Source organism: Tinamus guttatus, unplaced genomic scaffold, assembly GCF_059628265.1.
Source record: "Tinamus guttatus ecotype Peru unplaced genomic scaffold, ASM5962826v1 Tinamus_guttatus_pri_ptg000423l, whole genome shotgun sequence".
In the NCBI taxonomy this organism is placed as follows: domain Eukaryota; kingdom Metazoa; phylum Chordata; class Aves; order Tinamiformes; family Tinamidae; genus Tinamus; species Tinamus guttatus.
The window spans coordinates 3,182,805-3,209,478 of record NW_028288957.1 but is presented as its reverse complement, the minus strand read 5'-3'; the positions used below and the strand labels follow the sequence as shown (position 1 = coordinate 3,209,478).

Here is a 26,674-nt window from a genome sequence, read left to right as displayed (position 1 = left end):
GGTCGCTTTGGAGAGGAGAAACCAAAACAGGAACCCAGGAAAGCGAGTTAAGGCAAAACCAAAAGCCTCCGCACGTCCTTCTGAACCGCGCCGAGGGCCTTCTCCGTGCGGGGCTCCGGGTCCCGCGGCGCTCGGCAGAGGCCCCTTTCCCGGGGGAGCAGCTCCCATGCGGGCACCTACCCAAAGCGGAACTTGAGGCGGTATTTGACGGGCGCCGAGTGCTTGCGCGGCGCCGGGGCTTTTGCTGGCGGCGGCGGCGGCCGCTTCTTCCTCTCGGGAACGGTGACGGTGAAGGCGAGCTCGGGCTGCTCGGCGCGGCGGAAGCGCGGCAGGAAGTGCGTCGAGACGTGCTGGGGCTTCGCGCGGGGGCTGCAGCCGCGCTTGGCCTTGCCCCGCTTGTTGAGGGCCACGTACCACTCGCGGCCCGAGCGCGCGCCGCGGTGCGCCGCCGAGGCGTACGTGTTGTAGCTGTTCTCCTGAAAGCGCTCCCGGAACTTGCAGTCCTCCGTGAACTTGGCCTGGGGAGGCAAACCCAGACAAGGGCAGCTTAGTGAAAAGCTTCGGGGCGCTGCGCCAACCCCCTGGGGCTTTCCCCTGCTACGGGGCGGGCCGCCACTGCTTGCCTGGGGTCAAGGCTCCCAAATCAAATGGCCCAACGGTCTTCAGCAATGAGGGGGGCTCAGAAACTCCCTCCCAGGCCCCTGGATGCCCCACATCTGGAAAAACCTGCCAACTGAGATGTCCTTAAGAGCCCATCATCGGCACCCCTCCCTTGGGCCTCCTCAGAACCATGGACTGCGAGAGCCTCTCCCTCACCGGCCTCAGGATTGGCAGCCTTCACACACGGCTCGTCAGCCCACCTTTCCTATGGAAAGGACTCAGGAAAAGGCCCTTTATCTGCCCGCCAGCAGCTTCGTTGGGAAATATGAGGTCCTACCCTTCGCTCTATCTGAATTCCTAGCCTCGCGTGTCCTGCTTTTGCACTGAATCATCGCTTAATAACCTGGAAAGGCAATTTGCATGCAGATTTTCCCTGCTTCACTGAGCATAGTTTTGATTGTATTGGATTTCTTTTTTCCTTAAATAACTTGGGGTCTCTTATCCCTTGATAACCTTAAGAAATTACTTCCAGCCAGAGGAGGCTTCTTCACATGAACAGGGCAGTTGTCTTAGTTCCTGGGCCAGGACTGCCATGGGGAAAGGCTCTAAGAGAAGGGAATGAAGCATACCCAAACCCAGCATAGGGGCCGTCAACTGCTCTGGATCAACAGACACACTGCTGATGCCTGCACAGGCAGTAGATTATGTCTAGCTCTGTAACATATCAGCTCCGTTCACACGTCACACCCATCAAAATAAGAAGAGGGAACAACTCCAGAGAAACGCCGTGACAGTGCCAAGCTCCCTCGGAAAAACCAAGCTCAGAGGTTGGAGCAGCAACTAGCGAAGGAGCCAGGCTCGCTGAGATGGTAGGTGACACTAACCTTCTGCTCCACATCCTCCTAGGAAATCAGTGCACACTGAGGGCCCATTTCTGCCCTCACACGCAGGCAGAAATACAGAAATAGAGCCATAAAACTGCAGCTATCCGTGGCACTGTGACACCTAGCTGCATTCTTCAACAGCTGCTCTGAAATACTCGCCCATTTTTTAAATCTGATAAGGAAAACGTGAGTTGGTGTCACATTATCTTCTAAAATGATATCTGGTGCATCCAAGCCTGATTGCCAAGTAAAGCATTCCAAGTATTACTTTGAAACAGGTGCTGAGATTTTTAGTTTAGAAATCCAAGGCAATGCAAAACCACAAAGAAAAACCCCGCAGTTTTACAACCAGTTAGAGTATCCTTTTGGCTTAGTATCATTTCTAACCCCGTCACTTAGAGAGAAGTTGATTCCTACAATTCAAATGACGGTGTCCTTGACTCGCCGTACAATTTTTTTCTCCCGTCACACTCAGAATTAAGTCTCCTTTTGCCCTTTACTTGGGAGCAATGTGAGCCTGACCGTGTGTTTCAGCTTTCCTGGCCTCTCATAACCCAGCGTGACTCTTTGCCCACGCGTGACCTATTGAATCCCCCTCAATATCAACCCTTGTGGCTCTCTGCAGCCCCAAACCTGCAGCCCCACTCAGACAGGGGGGCACAGGGCAGCCCCCACATCGCCCAGCGTTGCCTCTCAAGGGGGAGGCTTTAGGAATAGCCGACCCTCATCATTAATGTTACTCATCGTATGCTGACTTACAAAGTACTTTTCTGGGCTGTAACATATATAGCTGGATTTTAAATGAAACCCTGTAGCTACGCTTTGGGGGCAGCCCTTGGAGGGGATGCAGGGAAGTGCAAAGCACCCCCTGCCTCCCCCCAGCTCCTCACCTGCTCAGCAGTGCCTGGAGCAGAGCTTGGGCCGTACTGACAGCACCTTGTGCAAGGGCACTGAAGCAGGCCCTCCAGTTCCTGGGGGGATTTGGGTGAATGGCAAGAACAGGCCTTGTTTTGTTTGAGGATTGTCAAGCTGCCTCCCCTGCCTTGGGAATCCAGGCCGGCAGAGCCCTCCGCCCCGGTGCCGAAAGGGGCTCAAAGCGGCTTTGCAGGCAGCGGGGTGAATATGAGATGATGCTCCCGGCCTGCTCCGCCACATCCGGGCGCGGACGGCAGCTCGCAGCTGCTCTGCTCCTCAGGAAGCTGGATGGAGGCTCCCGGGGCGGCCTCGCGTTGCGGGGGGGGGACGTGGCCGCGTCGGGGGAGGTGGCGGCCAGAAAGCTGACCAAAATATAAACCGGGACAAAACAAAATCAACAACAACAACAAAAAAAAAAAAAAAAAAAAAGCTCATGACATCTGGACAGGCTTTGGGGCATCCAAGAGAAAATGAGTGCTGCAGCTGTGCTTTGGGGAACGCTCCCTAGGGGCCAAAACCAACAGGATTCAGGCACTTCTGCCTCAAGAGGTTCTCCTGGGCCAAGCACCCACAGCACCTGCTGCTGCATTTTCCTGCAGGGCAGCAACGGGGGAGGCTACCAGAGAAACATGCGGCTCTTCTCACAGCAAAAAGCTCGAGTGGGATGAGAGGCTTTTGTCCCGGAGCTTTCCGGGCTGTGCGCCAGCACACGTGCGGAAGACAGCAAAGCAACACTCCTTTCGGAAGATAACATAGTTGGAGCTCCCTCCCTCAAAAACAGCATGGCAGGAAGGTGTCCCTTGGCTGGAAACGGTCACCTCCAGTGTGTGGCACACAAGCTCCTGCCATGTGCCCCCCACACTGCCTTAGGGACCTGCAAACCTGCCCATGCCCCCAGCACTGCAGCTGTAGGTTGCTGATGCTGGGGCTGGCAAGAAAGACCAAGGAAGGATGCAGCTCCGCACCCTCACAAGACGTTGGCGCCCGCAGGCACTTTCTGGGGCACAGGGCTTCAGCGGAGCATCCACGGGACTTGCCCAAACTCACTGGGGGAAGGCGCAGAACTGCGTCGGTGCCTACGCACCAGCCCAGGGCCACAGCAATGAGAGGATCGTGTTCCTCTGCCACACGTGGTCCACATGTGGGTCCGAGCCCCTCGTCCTGTCACCCGTCTTCACCTGAGACAATGAGTGAGGACGGCGACTTGGACCTGGCGCGCTGCAGAAGGAAGGGACTTGGGCCCTTGGCAAATACTCCAGGGCTCTGGGTCTGTGATGTGACCTGAACTAGCATCCATGAACACCCCTCTCAAGGACAGCTAGGTCTTCCTCAAAAAATAACAGCCACTTGGCCAAGAAGGTGTTTTAGCCATGCAGATGTTTAAAGATCCTTGAAGCCAGTGAGCAAAGAGATGGCAGGCAGGAAGAAAAACAGATTTTCGACCTGTTGCACTGTCACGAATTTGCAGTCAACTGGTTGATCATCACTTGGACAGTTCCCCCTGCGTGTCCAAGCTTTTCAGTTAAACCCTGGCAACATCTCCGTGGTGCAAGGCCACTTTTCTGGGTGGCCTCACACCCATCCTGGCCACCATGCGCTGCCTTGAGCTCCAGAGCCACTGGGCAGCAAAGACAGAGCCAGACAAAAACAGCAATCCTGAAGTCGATTAATTTTTTTAAATTAAATGCAAAGGAGATTTGCCCTAGCTAGGGCCAAGGCATTTGGTCTGCAATTATTAATTCGGCACAGCTCTTAAGAAAGGAAAATTGCCTTAGACCCCTGTAGATAAATACTGCTGCTTTCAGGTTCGCGCTAGCCCCCTCCTGAAATCAATGCCAACCAATTCATGCCCATTTAATGATAATAATGTTCAAACATGCAACGAAGGATTTAAAAATGAGGAAGGAGCCATCTGTGCGTGGAACTGATAATTGCTAGCAATATTATTTCTGAATCCGGCGCCTAAAAATGAACCACTTGATAATTTAATTAAGCCGCCATCAAAAAGAGTGAGGGCCGGCGTGAAGCGCTGAGCTCTGATAAAGCGGAGCCCGGAGAGGTGGCCGCAAAGGATCCCACATAACTGCAGGAATTACTTTTATCTACAGTCCAGCACAAAGTCGCTGCAGTGACTTCCATATCAAAGCGCGGCGGTGAGTGACAGGCGCAGGACTCCCTTTGTACTGCTTAAAACTCATTAGGCCATGAAATAACTTTATCCTGCCAGGCCAGGAAAGAACAACAGATGCTGGGTCTGCGTTACCGGCATTATTGAGTCCAGCCATCTTTAGACATTTGGGTCAAGTTTCGACAAATTCGCTGCTTTCAACTGACCAAGGAATTGCATGTCCTAACCCCGGGGTCTGACCCGCCTAATCGAAGCCCATTTATAACGCGGGGCTTTGCTGGGCGACAATTAACCACAGCCTGATGAGGCCCTAATTTAATTAGGGTCTGAGCTGAGGCATAAATCAAGACTTAAACTTCAAATAACGGCTCCGTTGTACGGCACCAAGGAGGAAGGGCTCGGAGGGACATGAGGATTGCGCTCTTGCCGCACAGCCCCCAAATTTATACACGGACGCTTTGCCCCCACTCCGTCCTTTCCTGCTGTTGAAGCTGTGGCTGAGGGACAACCAGGGCGTTGAACTGAAATGTTTTTTCCCCTCTTTGGAAGACTCTGGCAAAACCCTGTGTCGGGCAGGAGACCCCTCCGCTCCCCGGGGTTTAGCTGAGCAGCCCGCAGACCTGCTGTGCCCAGACCGCTGCGCAAGAAGGACCAACTCGACATCAGCCAACAGCTGAGCAGGCTGGAGCCTGAGCGGCCTCGCCAGCCTCCTAAAACTCCCCCGAGAGCAGACGATGTGCAATGGCACAACAGCCCAATGCAATGCCAACAGCTCCAGCCCTTTCAGCACCTGCCCTGCACCCCGTGCCCTCGGGCACCCCTGCTCCGCAGGAAGCTTGTTCCTCTCTCCGCCTTTCCTTCCCACCCCACCCACCTTTTTGCCTTATCTTACCTGCTCCTCTACTCTCTGCTTTGCCAATTTGCTGTCCCTCCTCCTTCCCTCTTGGCTTTTCTTTGCCTCCTCGCAGCCATTTCTACTTTCTTCTGGACTATGATCCTGCTGCTGTTCTGTTTGCTAACATAAGCAAGGATATGCTCACCCTTTAAGCATCATTAGGTTTCAGGAGTAACACTCCACTAAGAGCCAAGGGAGGTAGAAGCGAGTTCATAAATCTCTGTTTCAGGCAATTTGTGGAGTCGGACAGTAGAATTACCGGTAAGAGTCACTTCACAGCAGTGAAGCTAATTTCATAACCACGGGGGTACGAATTTGCTTTTTCTTAGCAAAAAAAAAGTCCAGGCTGCTAGCCCTGAATCAACACTCTGGGAACCAATTCGGATGACAGGTCATACAAGAGGCTGACTTAAAAACGTCCTCCTTAGGATGCTGCATTCACACACTTCAAGAGAATGACCTCTAGGTAAGCCCGGCAATTATTTTAATCTATGTTTACATTGTCTCCAAGATTAACAGAAAAAAATAGGAAGCAGTAGCTTCAATTTGAAGGAGGACATGAAATAAACTCCTAGGATTCATCTGACATTAAAAAAAAAGGATAAAAAATAAAAAGCTTAATTCATTCTGCTGCAAAACTCCTTATAACGAACCTTAAAACTCCTTAAAACTCCAGATAACGAATGCAGCCTCTTGATGCAAACACCTCGCTGCAAAACCACACGTGCACTGCGCAAATGCAATAACTTGGGAGCTTTTGGATCCAGCGGCCCCCTCACTGCTGCGAAGGCCGGAGTCTTTGCCGGACACCTTGGCAGCCTGAAGTGCTTGGGGTCTCCTACATCTCTGGAGCTACTATGGGCATGGGGAGCTGCCGCAACACCTTTAATAAACAAGACATACTGAGAATTGGGGTTTTACTTACACTTGCATGGAGTTTTCCTTTTTTTGACATCGCTAAAAATTTGTTGCTGAAAACTCCTCGTATTCCTACAATCCCCTGAGACACAGCAAATATTTCCAAAATACCTAGGATGACAGAAATCCCAAAATAAATCACAATTCTTTGCACAGCGCGACAAAAAAAGAAAAATAAAAGAAAAATCACCGTGTATGTTTGCATTTGCACTCCAAAAGCTCTGCTTCGTGGCTCCCGGGGTCTGTGTGACAGCTGCAATCAGCGGCCAAGCCGCTGAGGAGCTGGGTTTTCAGAGAGAAATGGGGATGCTGCTGCTGCACTAAGGCACCTGCTGGGGAAACAGCTCCCTTTGGGCTGGCCAGGCCGCCTCAGCTCTCATCTTTCCACCGGCACAGAGCTGCTCCCTGAAATTTAGGTATGGAGCAATGAGGGGGGTGGAATTTAAGCGAAAAATACAGCACCTCGGACCTGCAGCCTCTCTACCGAACCAGGCCTCAGCCTTCCCGCTCCCGTACGTGCGCTCCCGCGGGAGCGATGGTGCCGCGCGCCGCTCGGAAGCCCAACGGCACAGCCGGTTACCTCAGCGCCGCCCGGGCAAGCTGCAGGCAGCCGCCCCTCAGCGCCGGGCTGCCCGGCGGCCCCGCTGAGGGAAAACCACCTCTTCCCTCAGGCCAGGCCTTCTCCTCACGCCCCACGAGCTCTTTCCCCATAAGCGGGAGGGCACCATGGGGAAATAAGGGAGACACCAGCACCAGCAGGAGCCCCGGGACGGAGCTGCTCCCTGCCATCTCTGCCCCATCCGCTGGGGACGGCCGCTCGGCCACCCCAGCAGCCTCAGCCCGGGATACCCGTCCCCAGACATGTGCCCGCCACACAGGAGAACTTCCCGCTCAACCCATCGCCCTGGGATGCCCCTGCCACGTGGCAGTGTTTCTCATGGCACGGAGGGTGAGCGTGGGGGCCAGCTGCGCCCCTGAGGGACATGGGCGTCCAGCTGCAGCGGATCACCCGTGCAGTGTGGCAACCATCAGCTCGGCGTGCCAAGAGGCCTTGGCAGCAGTCCCGGGGGGCCGAGGGAGGATCGGATCACCGCTCCCCATGGGTATTTTAAGGTGGAAGGAAGCTGCCGGAGGCAGGCAGATCGCGTACCCTTCCCGGAAGGGCGCTCTGGCTTCCTCCCCCTTCCCCTTCGGAAGGTCAGGGCTGGCAACGCTTCAGCGCGCGACGTGCCCAAGCGCCCGGACAGGGCTCCCTTGCTCCGCTCTGTGCCGCGGGGAGCGCACCGGGAAGGCAACCAGCTCCATGAGATCAACACCCGGATTATTTCCGGCAGGTCAGATTTTGTCTCCGCTCTCCGAGCACAACTGACAGGCAAAAGGGCCGGTGCTTTGGGGGGTCACGGCAGGACCAGCCCCAGCCTCTCCCGGTCATCTTTGAGCCATTCTCCTTCCCTCTGCGAGGAGACCGCAGCCTCTCCGGCTGCAGCGATAAGCAACCTCCGCTTCTCCCTCCCCAGGGGAATTGCAGCCTGGCTCCTGTTTTTAAAACCAACAGACCCTGATGCTTTGCTCAAGCCATAAGAATGCCAAGGAACAAAGGGAAAAGTTAAATGCAGGTAGGATGGGGGGAAAAGGGAGGCAGAGCCCAGCTCAGCATCCTCCTGCCCCCCTGCTGGCTAAGATGCTCTGGGCGCAGCACAGAGCCCTGCTTTGCACCTCAGTACTAGTCCGCACCCATTTCCTTTAGGAGGGCGGGCGGCCACTGCAGGGCAACCCCTCCAGTGCCGACAGCTCCCTCCTCACAGCCCTACTGGGGACATTGCCACGAGCGCAGCAAGAGGGACCCTCCTGGGGCGCTTTTGGTCACCGTGCAGCCCTGCAGCCTGGGGGGTGTTGGGCACCTCCAGGCATCGGCCCCCGAGCTGTCCTCGTGCCACCGGCTCCCCCGGGAGGGAAGACCCCGCAGGGCACCTCCCCTGGGGCTGCAGGGCCTACGCTGTTCCCCGAGGCAGCCCGGAGCGGGGCCGCGCCGCGCCAGGGTGGGGGGCACCGATCCGTGGGGGACCCACGAGCGGTGCCAGGGCAGTGCCGAGGAGGCAGAGCCAGAGCTCAGAGGGAGGACCCACGCGGGACGCGCCCCCCCACCCCAACTCGGGACACGCTGCCCTCGGCCCCCACGCGAGGGGAAGGCACTTACTGAGCGGCCCGGCCAGGTGGGCGCCGTCCACGCGGCCGTCGGGGTGCAGCTGCAGGTGGAAGCCGATGCCCACGCGGCAGTAGAGGCGGCCGCGGCGGCGCCCCGGGCGGCTCCGCGGGAAGCGGCTCGGCCCCGCCGCCGCCGCCGCCGAGGAGGAGGGAGACGACGAGGAGGAGGAGGAGGAGGAGGAAGGCGCGGGGGCGGCGCGGGCCGCCGGCGCCCCGCCGGGCACCTGCTCCCGCCGGGCACGGGCGAGGAGGGCGAGGAAGAGGAGGCCGAGGAAGGACAAGCTCATGCTGCCGGCGGGAGGGCGCCGCGCCGCATCTTGCTCCGCGGCCGGCGGCGTTTCACCGGGGATGGGGAGGGAAAAGCGGGGGGAGGTGGGGGGGGGGGCACACGCCCCTCCCCGCGCCGCCACCGGGATATTTATAACGGGGCCGGAGCGCGGGCTGGGGGGGGGGAAGGAAGGAGGGGAGGGGGGGCGCCCACCTGCGCAGCGCCCAGCGCTGCCCGCAAAGCCCCGAGCCGGGCAGCGAGCCCCGTGCCGGGGCCCAACGCTCACCCGCTGCCTCTGTCCTGAAAATTCACCTGCCCCGGGGGGCCGGGGCCACGCAGCAGCTCCCCGCAAGGCAAAGGCAAAAGCCTCTGCCACTGGGGCACCACTGAAGCAGGCAGCCTGTGTGACAAGCGGGGCCCCACCGAGCCCCCGGCGGACACGCATGGATGGGGGAAGGATTGGGTTGCATGGTCTGCCGGCTGCGGCCGCCGCCGCACTGGAGCAGGAGAGATGAGAGCCAGCAGCTGCACGGCCGGCCCGACCTCCTGCCCGCCACCCCACCGCCCTCGCGGGGGGCTGGAGGCAGCACCCCTAGCCCCACACCGCTGTCACCGCTGTATCGAGGCTACAAGTCCCACAGGGAATGGCCACCGCCGGAGGTCGGCCGATGGCAGCCCCGGGAAGTGAGGTGGCCTCTCACTGCACACCAGGGTGCCCAGGCTTGGCAGGCTCAGCCCCACACCCTCCTGTTGCTGGGATGTAGCAGCACCTCTCACAGGTGACCGTACTGGCCACGTTTCCCTCAACGCCAACACCTTGAGGCAGCCCCCGACATCCATGTGGCACCCAGGGGCAGCACCTTCGCACCTCTCCCTCCCCACCTCTCTGCCAGAGGACACCCAGCTCGGCGCCCGCGGAGAGCCCCTCTGCACCCGCTGCCCTGCCCACATCCCTGCTCCGCATTTGTTGGCCTCGTTGCTCCACCAAACCTTCCCATGAGCTCAACCAAGGCCAATCCCGGCCGGAAAGGCTCCCCACGTCTTGCGGCGGCGCAGATTGACAGCAGCAGGAAGTCGCACCAAGGCGGTCAGGGCCTCGGAGGCCGCTTTGCCCTTAGCAGGCGGATCGAGGTCAGGCACACGCCGAGCAGCGGGTGCCCGGGCAGCCCGAGCCCCCACCAGCGGCGCTGGGCACGTTGGGCTGTGAATCAAAATGATCTCGCCCAAACCTTGCTGCACTTGCGAAAGATTTATGAGACCACGTATTATGTATATATATACACATACACACACACTTTCCATATATATGCATAGGTACATGCACAGCCATGCTTATAAATACACGGGTATCTATATAGAGAGCCTTGTATATAAATAGACACACCTGGAGGGTGAAGCCCTCTGCCCAGCAAAACAGTTCTCGCGCTGCAGGAGGCTTCGGGCAAACAGGCCGACCCGGCCTGCACGCGCCGAGCGGATGGAGCCAGAATGGGCTGCGCCTTGAAAAATGAGTCCAAATGTTTACATGGGCGCAGGTGGGGATTAGCAGCCCTTCCATGCGGCAGCCACCGACCCTCTGGAGAAAGCCGGCGGCAGCCAAGTTTTTCAGAGCTGGCCCGCTCCAAACTGCGCATTTGCCTATTATGGGAAACGCCACTGGGCTCCTCCAAGCCATCCCAAGAGGCAGCACAGGGCATTAAAATGAGCAAGCAGGGGTGATGCAACACTCGCTGCAGAGCGGCATCGCGGCGGGACGCGGGGCGCTGCCACATCCAGCAGGAGCGCCGACGGCTGCCCAGAGATCGCCAGGAGCCCAGACCAACCCGCGCTGCAGGCCGGTTTTGCCAAAAGGCAGTTTGCCCACAATTAGGAGTGAGCGCGGTGGGCACAGCCTGCCTCAGCCGCAGCCCGAGCGCTTGCTATTAATAACCAGAATAAATATATAAATAAATAAAGAGCTGTCGCGTCACAAAGCGCGTGGAGTCGCTCGCATTCCCAGAGCAGGCTGAGCTCTTCCCGACTGCCCTGCTCGGCTGTAAGGCTGTAAGAGCAGGTTTCCTTCTGGGTGCCCCTGGCAGGACACCCCTCGGCCTCAAGGAGAGGGAATAAGCCCCCCATGCACCCAAAAAACTCTTCACTGTGTCCGAGGTTTTGGGTAAAATTGCACCCATATCCCTGTGCTCTCATAGCACAGCCCACCCTGGTGGCCATCCACGTTATTCCAGCAGCAAGGATTGCCCCTATGCAGCACTACGTATATTGATTTTGCAAGGAGACTGTAATGAAGTCAGCGCTCAGGGCGTCTTTCAGAGGCACACGTAGTATCAAGTCATTTTCATTTGGGTCTATTAGTCCATACAACAGCTTTCATTTCAAATATTCCAACTGCTAATGCACTGCAAGACAGTAAAAAAGAACAGTGCTTAAATAATGTATATACACATACACATATATTATCTGTCAACTTCCTTGACGAATGCAGTTTGGCTGCCTCTGGCAGCAGCAGCGGTTACAGCGGTACCAGCAGCTTCCAGCACCTAACGCCTATGGGATGTTACCCGCGTCCTTCAGGGCTTGGTTAGAGAGCAACCTCTCTGGGGGGATAACGTGGCTTTGGCATTAGAAGCGTCCTGTGCCAAGGCAAGAAGGGCTCTCGTGAACACCCGTCTGCTCTGCTGCGCAGCTCTGACCGCCCTGGGCAGACGAGCCCTGTGCTATTTTAATTGTCCCTTTAATATATATACACACACAACATATACGCACACATATATACATGAAAAACGCGACAGGATATGAAACAAGCCAGGCGAGCGCTGCCCAGAAAGCCTTTGCGCCGAGCTGCAGCCCTCGCCTCGCCCGCGCCGCCGCGCGCGCTGCTCCGCTTCTGTTTATAGGAAAAAGGCACCGGTTCGCAGCACGCCGGACGTTTATGGGTATAAAGGGCCTCCAGTCAAACAACGCCGGCTGCAGCCACCTTTTAACAGATGGCCTCGCTGAGGAAGCCCACCCTGCCTTTCGTGTTGCTTGGTTTTAATGCACCACAAGAGGTTTTTTTACCATATTAGCCAAGTAGCGGCATGCTTGGGAGTGTATTTATGCCAGTCAAAACTGCTGGGGGACAGCAGGAAAAGGCCGCAAGGCTCCCACATGCGCACAGAAGGCCCCAGGATGCCCGGGAGTCGGGGAAAGCCCAGCAGCACCCAGTGTTTCAGCGTCCATCTCGGCCCGCGCAGCCTTTGGGCACTGGCTTCTGCAGGAGACGCCCAGCAGAGCGGCACGGTGCCATGTGCTGGAGGGGAGCAGAAGAAATACTGGGGCCAGGGACCCCCGAGCAGCTGAAGCGGATGGTACCAGCGGTACCAGCCTTAGCTGCCACACACAAGCAGAGGGTCTAGCATTTGCTGTGATACTCAAGCACACCTGAGAGCGCAGAGGCCTGTCCCTATGGGGAGCTGCGGCACTTGCCCAGGTAAGGTTCGAGGCACCCTATCCCCCACTTCTCACCCCCGCACCAGACACAGCAAGTTCAATGGCACAACAGCGTCCAGCTGACACTTGTCAGCCATGGCTTGGCCAACAGCACCAGCCACAGCACTGCGAACCCCGGGCATGGCCAGGAGACGAGAATCAGCGCAGCGGCACAAAGCCAGAACCAGCACCCGCTTTCACTCACACGTGTGGCCTCCTGCAAGAGGGGCACAGAGCGGGCGGCAGCTCCAGACACCCCATGGGCAGCCCTGACACAGAAGGGAGCCGCACGACTTCTCCAGTAAACCCTATTTTAAGCCACCCCTATGGAAACTCCGCGCTCCGGGCTCTGGTGGCCATGTGGCAGCCCGTGAAGGAGCAGGCTGGGCCCCACTAGGTGGCAGCGCTTGGTTTGCCTGGCCAGCGCCCGCAGGCCCTGCGGCCTGGCGCGTCCCTGCAGGACCTCACAGGCTGCTTACGCAGCACCCAGGCAAGACAGAAAGTCCCTCCCAGAACCCCAGCTACGCTAGCGGGGTACAGGAAGGTCTTTCCTTCACAAGGGATCAGGCCAAAAGAGAGGAGCTTCTTTCCTATTGTCAAGAAGTAACGCACACACTTGGAGCATTACATGGAAACACCTGGGGGAGATTTGGGGCCAGTTCTGCAAGCAGCAGTTTGTCAGTGGGGTCATGTGTGTTTCTCATCTCAAGGGCCTTCATTGGGCAGCTTTGTCATTTGTCATTTTAACACGTTCTTACACACTGGGCATTTACTGCTGTGGTCTCAGGGTGTGCAGCAGAGAGGATTTTGGCTTGGAGACGAAATTTAAACTGAGAGGCCAAGCAGCAGTCAAGAAAAACTGGGGAGAAGTGCTTTAAGTTAACTAAAAATATAAAACAAAACAAAATAAAATAAGCAAAATAGAAAACATGGTATGTGGAATGAAAAAGAAAACCCTCAAACTGTGAAGCCAGTTTCCTTGTAGGGACCCAGCTGAGGAATGTTTGAAGTGGGTGCACAGCCAGCACCGATTATCTGCCCAAGCTCTTCTCGGAGACAAGGAGGCCCAAACTGTCATCACTTTAAAGCCTGCAGCACGTCCCAGGGCGGTAAAAGCTCAGCAGCAAGTCCAGGTGCTTCCTGGCAAGCCTCGCAGTTTACAGCAGGAGACATTTGCAGACCTGGTCCTGCTCGCACCAAGGTCGGGCAATCCCTGAGCGCTGATGGAGGCTGCAGCACTCGCATGGCCATTGCTGGGGGTGTCTGACCTGCTGCCGACTGCCCACCTCATGAGACGACCTGCGCCTGCAACACCCACCCCTTGCGCAGCTGCAGCTCGGCGCGTGCGGGATGGTGTTTTGTGCACACAGACAAGCCACTGCTTGGGGCAGTGCTTTTCACTGCACATATCGTCATTCAAACACCCCAAAATACGTGGGCTTGACAGGAAGTGCGCTGCCTGGGAGACAGAGTGCATTTCCGCAGCGCCCGCGGGCTGCGGCTCTCCCCCAGTGCCCAGGCAGGACATGCAGCCTGCGTGAGCCAGCTCTTTGGCAGCAGGATCCCCCCTTGCCCTGGAGCCAGACCCCATCCCTGAGCTCTTTGCCGGGTGGGAAAACATACAGACGCGGAGGGGGGAGTTAATCCAGCCTGGCATGCTCTGTCCCTGCCGGCCCCGCACCTCACACCCGGCTGGCTGCCCTGCGCACGGCCAGCCGGGGCCAGGTCCAGGTCAGGACCCATTTGCTGCCCTGCCCTGGTCAGCGCTGAGCCCTCCTTCCCACTGCTACGGAGGCACCATCCTGCCACCCAGCCCCTCTGGCGCACCTGGGGAGAGGAGACGGGCAGTGCCAGGCTTTGGGCATGGCTCCACCCGGCAGATTCCTGCCCAGAGGGGCTGCTGTGGTGTGAATGCCACTCTGCCCCTCAGCCCGCTGGCTGAACCTCCCCATGGGGGAGCTCAAGCTCTGCCTCGTCCCTCGGAGAGACTCGGCGCAGGGAGCGGGAGCCGGGACGCTCCTGCCGGCACCCAGCGCCGGGATCTCCAGAAGCGCCGCAGTTCCCGCCGCGGCGCCGCATGGGCACCGAGCAGCGCGGGACGGGGCTCCCGCCGCGCCGCGAGCCGGGGACCGGGAACCGGGCGGCGGGCAGGGCTCCTGCGGCGGCGGGGCGGGCGGGGAGCTCGGGCGGAGGTGGGAGCGTGTGCGGGGCGGGCGGATGGGCTGCGGGAGGGAGGGGAAAGAGGGGAAGGAAAAGGAGAGGAGAGGAGAGGAGAGGAGAGGAGAGGAGAGGAGAGGAGAGGAGAGGAGAGGAGAGGAGAGGAGAGGAGAGGAGAGGAGAGGAGAGGAGAGGAGAGGAGAGGAGAGGAGAGGAGAGGAGAGGAGAGGAGAGGAGAGGAGAGGAGAGGAGAGGAGAGGAGAGGAGAGGAGAGAAAAATGGAAACAGAACGAGATGGGAAGGAAAGAGGAAGGAGAAAGAAAGGAGAAGAAAAAGAGAAAGGGATGAAAGAAAAAATAACGACATAGGAAAGAATGAAGGAAGTAATGAAGGGGGAAAAAAAGAGAATTAAAAAAAAGAAAAAAAAGCCATGGAAGGAAGGAAGGAAGGAAGGAAGGGGAAAGGAGCAGAATAAAAGGAAGAAAGGGACGAAAGAAAAGGTGAGAGAGGCTTTTTAAGTACCGACGGAATGGAGAAATGACAAGAGGAAGGCAGGAAAAAAATGAAAGAAAGAAAAAGAGGAAGAAATAGAGGGGAGATGGACAGGAGAAGAGAAAGGAGGAGAGCTCTGCTCCGGGACGCCGCGGTGCCGGCCCCGGCTTCCCCGCCGCTCCCCTTCGCCTTCCCCCCGCCCCGCCAAAAAGTAGTGATTAACGTCCAGGTGCTTTGAAGAAAATAAAGTCATTTATTGTCAAAGCATCCAACATACCCAGATAAACTATAAAGTTTAATAAATCTTTTGGAGGGGGGTAGAAAGGAAAAAAAAAAAAAAGGAACACGTAACTATCGAGACTTCATTTCACGGGCACGAAATTACACGCGGGTCTGAGAGGATCTGGGTGCGGACGGGCTCGGCGGCCGCTGCCGGCGCAGGCACCTCCGCGGCGGCGGCCGCCGCCCGCGCCGCATCCTCCGTGCTTTTAACTTTATATCTAAAATAAAAATTTACCCTTACATAGAATTATTATTACATCTAAACCATAAGTGCTTAATAATTTAAGTAGAAACGTATGACAAATGCATCAATATGTTGCAATATATGACATTTTAAAAAATGTATTTTTAAGTGATTTACTTCTTCTTTTTTTTTTCCTCTCTGTTTTTTTTTCCCCAGTGGCTTTTTTTTTCCTTTTTTTTCTGTTTTGTTTTTCGTTTTCCTTCGTTCCTCCCCACCCCCGCCTGGCCCCCCGTCCCCCTCCCCAGCCCCCCGGAAAGTGGAAATGCGTGCATCGACAGGACGGGAGCGGGGCCGCCGGCGGGCCGGGCCCGGGCGCGGGGGAGCGCGCTAGTTGTGCGAGGTCATGTGGCGGGAGAGGTGGTGGCGCTCGCGGAAGGACTCGTTGCAGATGGGGCACTTGAGCTTCTCCTCGCGGCGGCGCTTCACGAGCGGCTCCATGGCGTACTCCTTCTTGTGGTGCGAGCGCATGTGGTACACGAGGTCCGAGGTCATGCGGAAGGAGGCGTTGCACTTGGCGCACCAGTTCTGCGCCGGCAGGCACAGCGACGTGAAGGACGGCGGCAGCAGCGTCAGCGCCGACGGCAGCTGCAGCTGCAGCGGCCCCGCCGCCGCCGCCGCCACCGCCGCCGCCGCCGAGCTCTTGGGCCAGAAGGCGGTGGCGTAGAGGAAGGGGCTCTGCTTGGGCAGCCCCCCGCCGCCGCCGCCGCCGCCGCCCGCCGCCTCGCCGCCGCCCGGCAGCTTCACGGCCAGCGCCTCCGCGGCGTAGAGGCGGCCGGGGGCGGCGGCGCCGTCGGGGCAGGGCTCGCCCAGGCCGCCCAGCTTCTGGCCCAGCACGAGCGGCGGGACGTGCGCGAAGGAGCGCGCGGGCTGCGAGAAGGCGCTCTTGCGCTCCTCGGCGCCGCCGCTCAGCTGCGGCACCGTCGTGAAGGCGCTGCCCCGCGCCGGGCTGCCGCCGTCCAGGCGCGCGGCCAGCGGGCCCCCGCCGCCGGGGCCGCCGCGGGGACACAGCCCCGGCTCGCTGCCGCCGCCGCCGGGGCCGCTGCCGCCGCCGGGGCCGCCGCTCGCCGCCGGAGCCGCGGCGGGCGAGGCGCGCTCCTTGCTGTCCTCGGCGGCGCCGTCGGGTTCGGGCCCGCGCGACGCTTTCTTCACCTCCACGAAGGCGCTGCGCTTCGCCTCGCCCGTCTCCGGGCTGGGCGGCGCGAAGAGGCGGCCGCCCTCCTCGAGGCCGCAGTAGGAGCCGGCCGCGCGGTACTGCTGCTGCGGCGTGCACACCAGCTCCTCCTTGGGCGCCGACGGCAGCCCCGGCCGCTCCGCCGCGAAGCGGCCCCGCGCCGCCCCGCCGGGGACCCGCTCCTCCTCCTCGGGGTAGCGCCGCTTCGCCTTGCCCGCCGCCGCCTCGCCGCTGCCATCGGGGGGCGCCGGCCGCCCCGGCGAGGCGCCGCCGCGGGAGTTTTCGAGCTCCCGTGCCAGGTTGTGGAAGTCCGTGGAGGGCTTGGTGGTGGCGGCGGCGCTGCTGTCGGCGGGGAAGTGGTGGTGGAGCGGCCCGCTGGGCTTGCAGTACTTGCCGGCCTCTTGCTCCTTGGCGGCGCCCTCTTTGCCGCCGGCGGCCTCGGCGGCGGGGCCCGTGTCAGCGCCGTGGAGCCGCTTCGGACAGCGGAAACGCAGGTGCGCGGCGAAGGGCAGCTCGAACTGGAAGCGCTGGCTGCACTCGGGGCACGCGTAGGGCGGCGAGCCTGCGCCGGGCACACACACACACACACAGCGGCACCGTCAGCCCAGCCGTGTCCCCGGGGCCCGCGGAGGAAAGGGGGGACCCGGGGATCCCCGCCGTGCCTCCTCCCGCACCCCTTAGGGCCTCCTTCCCTCCCCGCCGGGGTCCCGCGCCGCGCGCCCCGAGCGCATCCCGCCTTGCCCAGGAGCCGCGAGGACGGGGCGGCCGGCGGGGGCACCCACCGTTGCTGCGGGCGGGGGTCCGGGCTGGGCTGAGCAGCAGCAGCTCCGTGAGCTCCTTGCCGTACCACACGAGCAGCTCCTCGTCCTTGGCGATGCGCCGCAGCGAGCGGTAGAAGAGCTGCCCGCTCTTGATGTAGGCCTCCAGGTTCTGCTCCTCCCGCTCGCGCGCCGACTGCACGAGCCGCAGCCACATGAGCCCCTCCGAGGAGCCGTTCGCCGCCGACGTGTCCACCTGCAAAGAAATCCAAGTCCCCAAAAGAAACAAACAAAAAAAAAGGAAAAAAATAAATCACGTACAATCAGAACAAAACAAAACAAACACACACACAAATAAACAAACAGAGTCGGGCGAAGGGAGACCGAGACGCCAGAAAGGATGTGGCAGCGGCGCTTCCCCGCTGGCGCCCCCGAATCGGGCTCCAGCGGCGCCCGTCCCCTCGCGGGGCTGATTCCCCGCCGCGGAGCCGGGCAGGAGGGCGGGCGGTCCCCGACGGGGAACCTTACCCGGAATATGTAGGGCACGGTGCGCTTGTCGGTGGACTTGAGGGCGATGAAGGCGATGCTGTCGTACAGAGACGTGTGGCTCAGCACGCAGGGGCCAAAAATGGCATTTTCCGGAATGTCGCAGGTGGTGTAAACGCTGGTGAAAATGTCAGTCAAGCACTGCTGGACGGTCTTGGCGTCTCCATCCCATATCCCCCTCTGGACGCCGGGGTCCTCCATCCCTGCAGGCAGAGAGGGGAGGCAAAGCGGCCACGTTACATAACGGCGGCGCCGCCGCGGGAAGGAGGCGCCGCGCCGGGAGGCGGCCGGGGCCCCGCGGAGGCCGCAAGAGCCTCCGAGCACAGGGCAAAAATATCTTTGTAAAAATAGTTGTTATTAAAAAAATATAAAAAAGATACGAAAACAAGCAAACAAAAAAATCAGAGGCAGGCAAGCACTTTTCCCGGCTTGAAGAAAATCAAGAAGGCGAGGAGCTCCGGGAGGCGAGGTGCGGAGAAGCGGTCGCAGTGATTTATTTATTAGCGACCCCGGCTGCGAGCGCTACGGGAGCCGAGGCCACGCAGGCGGAGCGGGAGCAAAACCCATGGTAGGGATGCGGGCCCAGCAGGAGGTGGACAAAAAGCGCTGCCGCCCGCGGGCCTCCGCGCGAGCCGAGGTGCGGGGCTGGGGCCCGGGCTGCCCGGAGCTCCGTGGCCCGCTCCGGGAGAGGAGCCCGGGCAGCTCTCCGCGCCGTGACAGGAGAGCAGAGCGAATGGGTTTCAAGTGGCTTGTCATTGTCAGTGACTGCATGTCAGCTAACCTCCCGCTCGGTCTACAAGAGGGAACGTATGTCTGCTCATTACCATAATCCAGCACTTTCCCTCCGAGACTTTAATTAAAAGCAGCAAGCAGAGGTAATTATTTTTACCTCGACACGCTTATTTATGGAGGAGAGCGAGTCGCAGCCACCGCGTTGGACACGGGCAGAGAGGCAGCAGAGGCGAGGCGGGAAGGGCGCCGGCAGCGCCGGAGCTGCGGGCGGGCCAGCCCCGTGCCCGCCGCCCCCGGCCCGCCCGCACACCCGGCGCTGCCGCCGCGCGCCCCCCGCCGCGCTCCGGGAAGCCGAGGAAGGCGCCGGGCTGAGGGTGCCCTTTCCGTTTCAAACCCGATTAGTTTAATGCCGCCTTCCCCCCAGCCCATCTGCCATCGAATTTATTTATTTTTGGGCTGCTCGCGAATAAATCTATATCTGCCTGGGCGTGCAGGGAGGCAGCCGGCGCCACGCGCACCAGCCACGGCCCCGCCGGGCGCCGGTACCACCGTTTCGGAAGACACAAATGCGTCGCCGGGATCCTCAGGCGCTTCTTCCCGCCGGAGCCGGCCGCGACTCCCGAAACCTCCCGGCCCCGGGGGCCGGCGGGGAAGGCGCTTTCCCCGCCGCGCCGCTGCTCCCGTCGTTACGGCGCTGCCCAGCGCGCCCCTACCCCAAAAGGATTATGTCAAGAAACGAAACCAACGGCACCAAGCGCCCCCCGCGAAACTTTCCTCTCGCCCACTGCGGGCCTCGCACGGCCCCGCACGGCCCCGCACCCCCCCGGCCCCGCCGGCGCCTCCCCGCCGGCCGCCCTTTGTCCGGGCCGAGCGGCGCCGGGGCCGCGGCCGCTGCCGGGCCGGGGGACGGCGGCCGCCCCCCGGGCAGGGCCGCCTGGCCCGGGGCGGCAGCACGACCGTCTCCCGGCTTTGTTCCCGGCTCCGCCTGCCCTTCCTGCTGCTGGCTCACCCGCCGGCGCGGCGCGGAGCCCGCCCGGGCGCTGGGGAGTGGAGGGGCCCGGCGCGGCGCCCCGCCCGCGGTACTCACCAGGGAGAGTGGGGATATAATCCTCGCCCCGACAAGTGCCACAGAGCCGGGCTGCTGCCTCCGCTCGCCCCGGCGCCTATTGTATCAGTGCCGCTCCATGGCCGGCGGGGCGCGCGGCCGCTGTCCGGGGTGCTCGGGGCGCGGGCGAGCCGGGGAGGCGGGCGGCGCGGCGAGGGGAGCGCGACTCGTGCAGATGGACCCGATGCAGTGAGTGACTGGCACCCAGACACACACTTTTTGTTCGCCGCACATAATCTGCCCAATGACGCGTGACAGCCCACGTCCCCTCCCTTTAACCCCTTCAGGGGCGGCCCGCTCGCTGCCTGCCCGCCCGGCCCTCACCTGGCCCCGCCGTCAGGGCACCTGCCGGGGGGAGGCCGGTCGCCGCTCCGCGACCCTTGACGCCCCGCGGCTGCCGGGGCCGCGGCTCCGGCCCCGCACGGCGGCAGCTCCGCGCGGGTGGCGGCGGCCGGGGAAGGCCCGACGGCTGCCGGCGCCGGGATCCCGGCGGCCGCTTGGCTGCTCTGCCCGCCGCGACCGCGCTCTCCCCTCAGCGGGACCTTCACACCCTCGTAAGCCGCAGCGCAAGTAAAAACCGCCTGCCCCGCTCCGGAGAGAGGCAGGGAGAGCCGCGTTCGCGAAGGGGCGTGAAGCGGCCGCCTTGCTCGGCAAACCCGCCTTGCTCTCCCCGCGCAGGCCGGAGAGCGGCCCCGCGCTGCCCGCCGTGGTCCTGATCGGACAGCGCCGCGCGGCCCACGGGGCGGCCCCGGCCCCGCAGCTGCCCCGCGCGGCGGCAGCGCCCGCCGATGCCCCGCGCGCGTTTAGCGCCCGGCGAGCGCTGCCCGGGCCCCTCGCCGCCCGCGCTGCAGGCGCCCACCGCGCTAGGGACGTAAAAAAGAACCGAGCTCCCCAAACTAAACAAAAGGCGACCCGAGGCGACGTTCGCAAGCGGCGAGAGAGTGGAGGGCTGGCCTCCGCATTCACTTATCCTCCATATAATTATGATTTTTTTTCCCCTTGCATTTGGATTAAAGACTGCGCATAATATGCTTTCAACGTTTATCTTATTAATTCAACAAAACCCAGCGGCTCCGAAAAGGGAGATTGACATAACATCAAAAATAGGGGAGTCTGTAAAAATTTGGATCTTCATTCCTGCTTCCTGTGGATTTCCTCTTCCTCCCTCCTCCTCTTTTCATTTTATTTTATTTTATTTTATTTTTTAATACTAAAGCTCTTCCTTTGTGATATAAATTGTCCAAATGACTGTCATTAATACGGGGAAAGAAAATCTACACGTTATTATTATTTTTTTTATCCGCAACAATTTTAACGGCCAGCACGGTACATAAACTATCTAGAAAGTGCTTCGACATTTTATCAGATCCCAAATTCCCCGATACTAAGCAGGAGCGCCGAGGCTTTTACGAGCATTTATTCAGCCTCCGATGCCACCATAAAAGTGAATCCCAGTCAAGAGTGTCGTCTCAGCCTTGCAGAACAACAGTTTTATATACAGAGATTGCTTCCTTTAAGCTGGTGTTTCCGAGGGTTGCATTGGCGGAATAACAAGAGCAAACCAAAACGGACTTGTGCTCCCTGCTCGAGCCGAACCCCATTGTGTGGAGCGCCGGGAAGCGCGGGCTGCGGAGCAGGCGACGGGAAATGCGCGGATCTGGGAGGCAGCGGCTGCCCGCGCCCCGCGAAAAGACGGAGAAAAGGTGCGCGGGGGCCCGACCCGGTGCCAGCCCCTAAGGACGGCCGCCACGGGGGGTTGGGGGCGGAGTGACCGGTCTCGCCAGGCCCGAGGAGAGGGGGACGGGCGCGAAACGAACAGCTCTGGGCAAAGATCAATCAGGAGTTTCCTCGGAGCGGGGCGGCACCAGCCCCGTCGGGGCCCGGGCAGCGCGACCGCTCCATCCCGCCAGCCCGGCCCGGAGCTGCCCGGGGGCGCTCGGAGCTGGAGGAGGCCAGGGAAGTGGTGACAGCCCCCGGGACGCGCTGGGCCGGCTGCGGGGACAACGCGGCGGCGATCCTGCCCACGGCGCTCGGCCACAAAACTCGCGTAAGCTCTCAGTAGCGGCGGGAAGCGTCGCTTTCCTCCCATGGTGAGTTACCATGGGGATGGCAGGAAAGGACTGAGGATCTGTCTCCCTCGGGATGTCAAGACACCCTCCAGGCTTGTGCTGGAGACACCTTCCTTTTCCTTCCTGGGTTTCACCAATAAAAGAGGGAAAAAGAGGCCGGCAGAGGCTGCACAATCTGTAATCAGAGACACTCCTGGATCCCTTGGGAGATGCTGCCTCAAAGTCGTGAAATGGCAAGGAGTGTGCAGGAGGCCTATGGATGTACAACTATTCCCTGTGATGACACAGATCAACAGCCACAGACTGGCTCACAGGTGACTTAATAATAGTCACCCATGAAATAAAATCCCGGAGGAGCCTGAGAAAACATTTAAGTTGCCAGAAGCGCTGAAATCCAGTCACATTCAGTTAGGCAGTGCAGAGGGCTTGGGAGAAGGATTCCTAAAGCTGCCTTTCCCTCATCTCTGCCTGCTCCCGTTGGGAGGCACGGCTGGCATCTGGTCCTCGGAGCAGGGAAGAGCACAAGAGGTAAGGGAGAAGTGCCTCTAACTGCAGTGCGGAGCATGCCACAAGCTTTCCCAGTGCCTAGAGAAATGCGTACAGAACCATTCCTTTCCCCTGAGAGAAGCACCACGGCTGGGCCTCTGTAGTGGAAATAAAGAGGGGCCCCAGCTGAATTACCAATTATTCTTTTCTCAGTTTGTTATGACTAGTCTCACAGATGCGTCTTGTCCTCAGGACATGCTGCCACAGGGATGTGGGTGGCATTATTCCCACCCTGCAGGTGAGCAGACAGAGGCAGAAAAGCGATCCTCCTTCCACCAGCAACGCACTGAAACTACAGCATGGAGAACATTTGAGGCCGCATCAATCCCACGACCGAGCGTGATATTTGGCACCACGGAGGCCCTCACCAAGCTGAGGCACACCGGAAAGACGCAGCCTGTCTCACAAGCCCATGGTCCTTGTCCCTCTGCATTTCCTCTGACCCTTCAGTCTCATCTCACTGATATTTGTGCCGGCATCTGGGACTTGCACATTAAAACCACTGCCACACCATGCATGTGCAAAGCCCAGCTTTTGCTCAACTCACCCTGAAAAGGAGAGAATGCTCCTGCTCCAGCCAGAAGCTGCAGGCAGGCACAGCAGCATCCAGAGCCCCTTCCTCACTGCACTTTCTCACACAGCTCAGGCAAGACAGAAGCATCTCTGCTGCTTTTTCAGTCCATGACCGTACTTGGACTTCCTCTGAACTTCTTTTCAGAGCACTTAAAATACAGAAACAATATATTTAGGTATAGAGGTATACATTCAGTAAAGTGTTACAGAAAATTTGCTTTTCAATGAATAAAAAATGAAGCACTGAACATCATATATACCGGTTAGGTTAGCCAGAACACTGGCTAATTTATAAACCCCAATCACTTTTTACTTTGTATATGAAAAATTTTTTAAGACATAGTTTTATATTTTTCCTGGGATTAAGGATTAAGATGTGTAAAGCATTTGCCTGTCAATCTTCTGAAAAATATTTAACAGCCTGATAGGGGGTATTATGGGCTATATGGGATTAGGAATGAGGGAAAATGAAAGGAGGAAGCCATAGCAAGACTAAAATCTATTTCTCACTCCGTTACACCCCGGGCCTTCTGGTGCTTGTGCCACAGTCCTGCGAGCCACTGCCTGCTGCAGCATGGGTTGCTGGAGTCACCCGCTGCGCGGCACCCGGCTGCCTCCTGCTCTGCTCGTGGAGACGGCTTGAGTCCTGCAGCGGAGGTGGGAGACCCTACGGAAAGGGAGAGATGTGATCACAGACACACTCTAGGTAGTGGCAGGAGTCGTGGCTCAGCAAAGGCGAGACTAAAGTGCTGCAGAGAGCCACTCCAGGGGGAAAGGGGTCCCCCCAGCGTGGCACTGCCCTGCACCAGAGGCATCCAAGTCAGACCAGAGCTGCCTCTGCTTTGGGAGATGTGGGCTGTGACATGAGCGGCTGGCAGTCCAACCCAGGCATCTTTCTGCAGAGGCCACACGGCCTCTGTTTTGTACAGTTTATTAGAACGCCACTCAAAACTCCCCATGGGGACTGATAGTTGCCGCTTTCAGGGTTACACATGCACAAGCCTTCACAGGAGCTGAGTCCCTAACATATTTCCATGAGGCAGATGATCCGGCCAGGGATGGTCTTCTCCTCCTCCTCATAGCCTGCGGGGCTGTGAAGGCCGCCAGTGCTCCAGTCAGTGACAGTCCCTAAAGTTTGCAGAGGTTTGCTAAACACTGACAGAGAGGGGGTGGGGAGAGCAGTGAAAGGAAAGAAAGAGAGGGGGGAGGGAGAAAGAAAGAAAAAAAGATAGATAGATGCAGAGGATTTCAGCTTAGGCTCTGCTACAGTGTCTTGACACGGGGTGTGTGAAGGAGCTTGAAACTTAAAAAGATTTATTTTCTCTAGTCATAAATCTCATCCCGTTGTTCCTCTGACCAACCAAGCATGATAAAGTCCTTTTCCATAAAGTATTCAGTATTAAAGCCACAAAGCTCACCCAATCAGTAGCCATCTGCTTCTCCCATAACTGCTGCTCCAGAAGCAGGGAAAAGCAGCCAGAAGAGAAAGGGCACCACTGTTAAGGCTCCGGGACAAATGAGGAGGCACTGAATAGCATTTGAAACCTTTAGTTTGCCTTGTATATCTGTATCTATAGAGACAGAGAAAGAAAGGAAGCATTATATTGATACAACAATTGTAAAACAAAAAAAGGAAGAGGCATCTAAAGGGCAATACAGCAGGCATCAGAGGGCCCCACGTAAAAGGGATGCTAACAGATTTATAGAAACCTTTAATTGGTTTTCAATTGAAAGATAAAGAGGTTGAGGAGAAAAAAAAAGAAAAGAAAAAAAAAAGAGAGAGAAGAGAAAAGTGGCAAATCGGCCTGCATTACTTTTCTGCATATGAGACGGATTTCATGCAGCCAGATCGTTTTTATTTACATGATTTCCCTTGTGTCGAGTTCCCCGCTGCATCCTTCCCTCCTCCAAAGCATCCACAACATCTCAACTCAGAAACACTGCTTTGAACTTGACTTTCAGATGGCTTGGGGGGGACTGCCCTCCTCTGCCTTCCCGCGCGAGTCCTAGCTAAACATATTTGAATAACGCCCCCCCGCTTAAGTCGCTCAGGGCACGCAGGACCTAAGGGGACCCTGAGTCTGGCTCGCCGAGGGCCCAGCAAATGTGGAGGAGGCAATAGCTGCCTCCCAGGAGGTTACTTGGAGGCTACTTCCCCGCCGAGGCAGGAACCGGGACGAGCAGGGAATTTACCACTCCCACTCTCCGCTATCTGTCCCGGTCCCCTAATTCACAGAATAAAAAGCAACGGTGCAGATTGCAATTAACAGGGGATGGGAAAGAGGGGAGCGAGAGACTGAGGAGCGCAGCGATGCGGTGCTCCTCCTGCGGGAGCGATGAGCAAACCCCGGCCAGGAGAGCAGCCCGTGCACGGGGACGGAGCGGGCTGGGCCACCTGGGGCCGCAGTCCGCAGAGCATCCGCTCCCCTCCCCACCACTCTCAAAATAAATAAATAAATATAATATAATAAAATAAATATAATAAAAATAAAAGAGTAGCGAGAGGGTTAATAACCCAATTATTTGATGCCATAAAAGAAAAGTGCTTGGCCGCAAAAATACCCATCGTATTTATGCTAATGGCCTCTCACAGCGGCTCTCCCCCCGCTTTGCACATGGACATCTCTGTAACGAGGCTGAAAACAGAGCGAAGAGACGCTGCACCGACACACACACACTCACACTCACTTACACGCTAACTCACTCGCATACGCTCACTCACACACAATAGGGCGGCGGGTCGGGGACGGGCGTTTGACGGCGCTCGGGATTAGCGGCCGATGTCGGGGATTACTCCCGGGATTAGGAGGCATAGAGGGCCCGCGGACACGCTCCGCAGTCCCTGCCCCATTCGGTTAGCGCTGCCCGCCGCGGGGCTCGGGGCCGCCCCCGGCCGGGGCTCCCGAAGCGCCGCCCGCCCCTCGGGCCCCGGGAGGAGGAGCCGCCGCCGCCGGCGGAGCGGGACAGACCCCGGCATCGGCCCCGGCCCCGGAGCGCGGCGCGGGGAGAGCGCGGAGCAGCCGCGGGGGCGCCCGGGCCGCCGGCACCGCTAGAGGTGGGGAGCCGGGGGCAGCGGGGGCCGAACGGCGGGGAGCATCTGGGGGGCGGCAGGGGGTAGGGGGAGCGCGGCGGGCTTGGCCGGGGACCGGAGTCCCGCTGCCCAGGAAGGTCCTGAAGAGAAAGTGCCCCCTTCCTTCCGAAGGCAGGCAGGAGAGGAGAGATGAAACGGGGGTCGGAGCCGGCGACACGAGTCGTGTCCGTAGCTCCCTTTTTTTTATTATTATTCTCCTGCTCTCTGAACCGACTCTAGTGGGGTGGTTTGGGCCTGCTGAGCCCTGCATCCCCTTATCTCCCCTCACCGCACTCACTCACTCCTGCGCTGCTGGGTCCAGGCTAGGACACAGCGGGGACACACGTGGAGGCAGGGGCTGCCTGCAAGCACCAGCTGGAACTGACCCTGGAAGAACAGGAAACGGGGTATTTTTTTTTCTTTTTTTTTCTTTTTTTTTTTTTTTAATAAGTGCCTTGGCATGTTAGAGGGAGTGACACAAATATGATTTATGCACTGATTTAAACTGTGGGCAATGAGCATGAGACACCACTTTATTACCCTCCCTCATACAGTTTTGTTTCTCTTGTAAAACTGTGAGCGAGACTGAATTCTGTGTCAAAGGCACAAGTTACATCGTGCCTTTTCCTGAGTAGTATTGTGTCCAGT

General features: G+C 58.9%; 2 protein-coding genes across 2 annotated transcripts; both read right to left on the bottom strand.

Annotated features, from left to right (window-relative positions):
* Window positions 1–176: 176 nt before the first annotated feature.
* Window positions 177–8,841, bottom strand: FGF5 (fibroblast growth factor 5). Its single transcript, XM_088531541.1, has 3 exons — window positions 8,538–8,841; window positions 6,348–6,451; window positions 177–518 (listed from the first exon to the last, which is right to left on the bottom strand). Exons 1-3 carry the CDS (start codon window positions 8,830–8,832, stop codon window positions 177–179), a joined length of 741 nt encoding a protein of 246 aa, XP_088387667.1. The 5' UTR covers window positions 8,833–8,841.
* A 6,934-nt stretch (window positions 8,842–15,775) lies between these two features.
* Window positions 15,776–19,989, bottom strand: PRDM8 (PR/SET domain 8). The gene is made up of 4 exons (XM_088531540.1): window positions 19,751–19,989; window positions 17,914–18,134; window positions 17,410–17,641; window positions 15,776–17,189 (listed from the first exon to the last, which is right to left on the bottom strand). Exons 2-4 carry the CDS (start codon window positions 18,130–18,132, stop codon window positions 15,784–15,786), a joined length of 1,857 nt encoding a protein of 618 aa, XP_088387666.1. The 5' UTR covers window positions 18,133–18,134; window positions 19,751–19,989; the 3' UTR covers window positions 15,776–15,783.
* Window positions 19,990–26,674: the final 6,685 nt, after the last annotated feature.

What these genes read in the sequence shown, in the direction of transcription:
- FGF5 (XM_088531541.1), bottom strand. Translation starts at nt 8,832, where the DNA reads ATGAGCTTGTCCTTCCTCGGCCTCCTCTTCCTCGCCCTCCTCGCCCGT. An exon ending in CCACCTGGCCGGGCCGCTCA is followed by an intron (nt 6,452 to 8,537) that starts GTAAGTGCCTTC and finishes CTGTCATCCTAG; the next exon opens with GTATTTTGGAAATATTTGCT. An exon ending in AAGGAAAACTCCATGCAAGT is followed by an intron (nt 519 to 6,347) that starts GTAAGTAAAACC and finishes TTGCCTCCCCAG; the next exon opens with GCCAAGTTCACGGAGGACTG.
- PRDM8 (XM_088531540.1), bottom strand. Translation starts at nt 18,132, where the DNA reads ATGGAGGACCCCGGCGTCCAGAGGGGGATATGGGATGGAGACGCCAAG. An exon ending in CCGTGCCCTACATATTCCGG is followed by an intron (nt 17,642 to 17,913) that starts GTAAGGTTCCCC and finishes ATTTCTTTGCAG; the next exon opens with GTGGACACGTCGGCGGCGAA. An exon ending in GACCCCCGCCCGCAGCAACG is followed by an intron (nt 17,190 to 17,409) that starts GTGGGTGCCCCC and finishes TGCCCGGCGCAG; the next exon opens with GCTCGCCGCCCTACGCGTGC.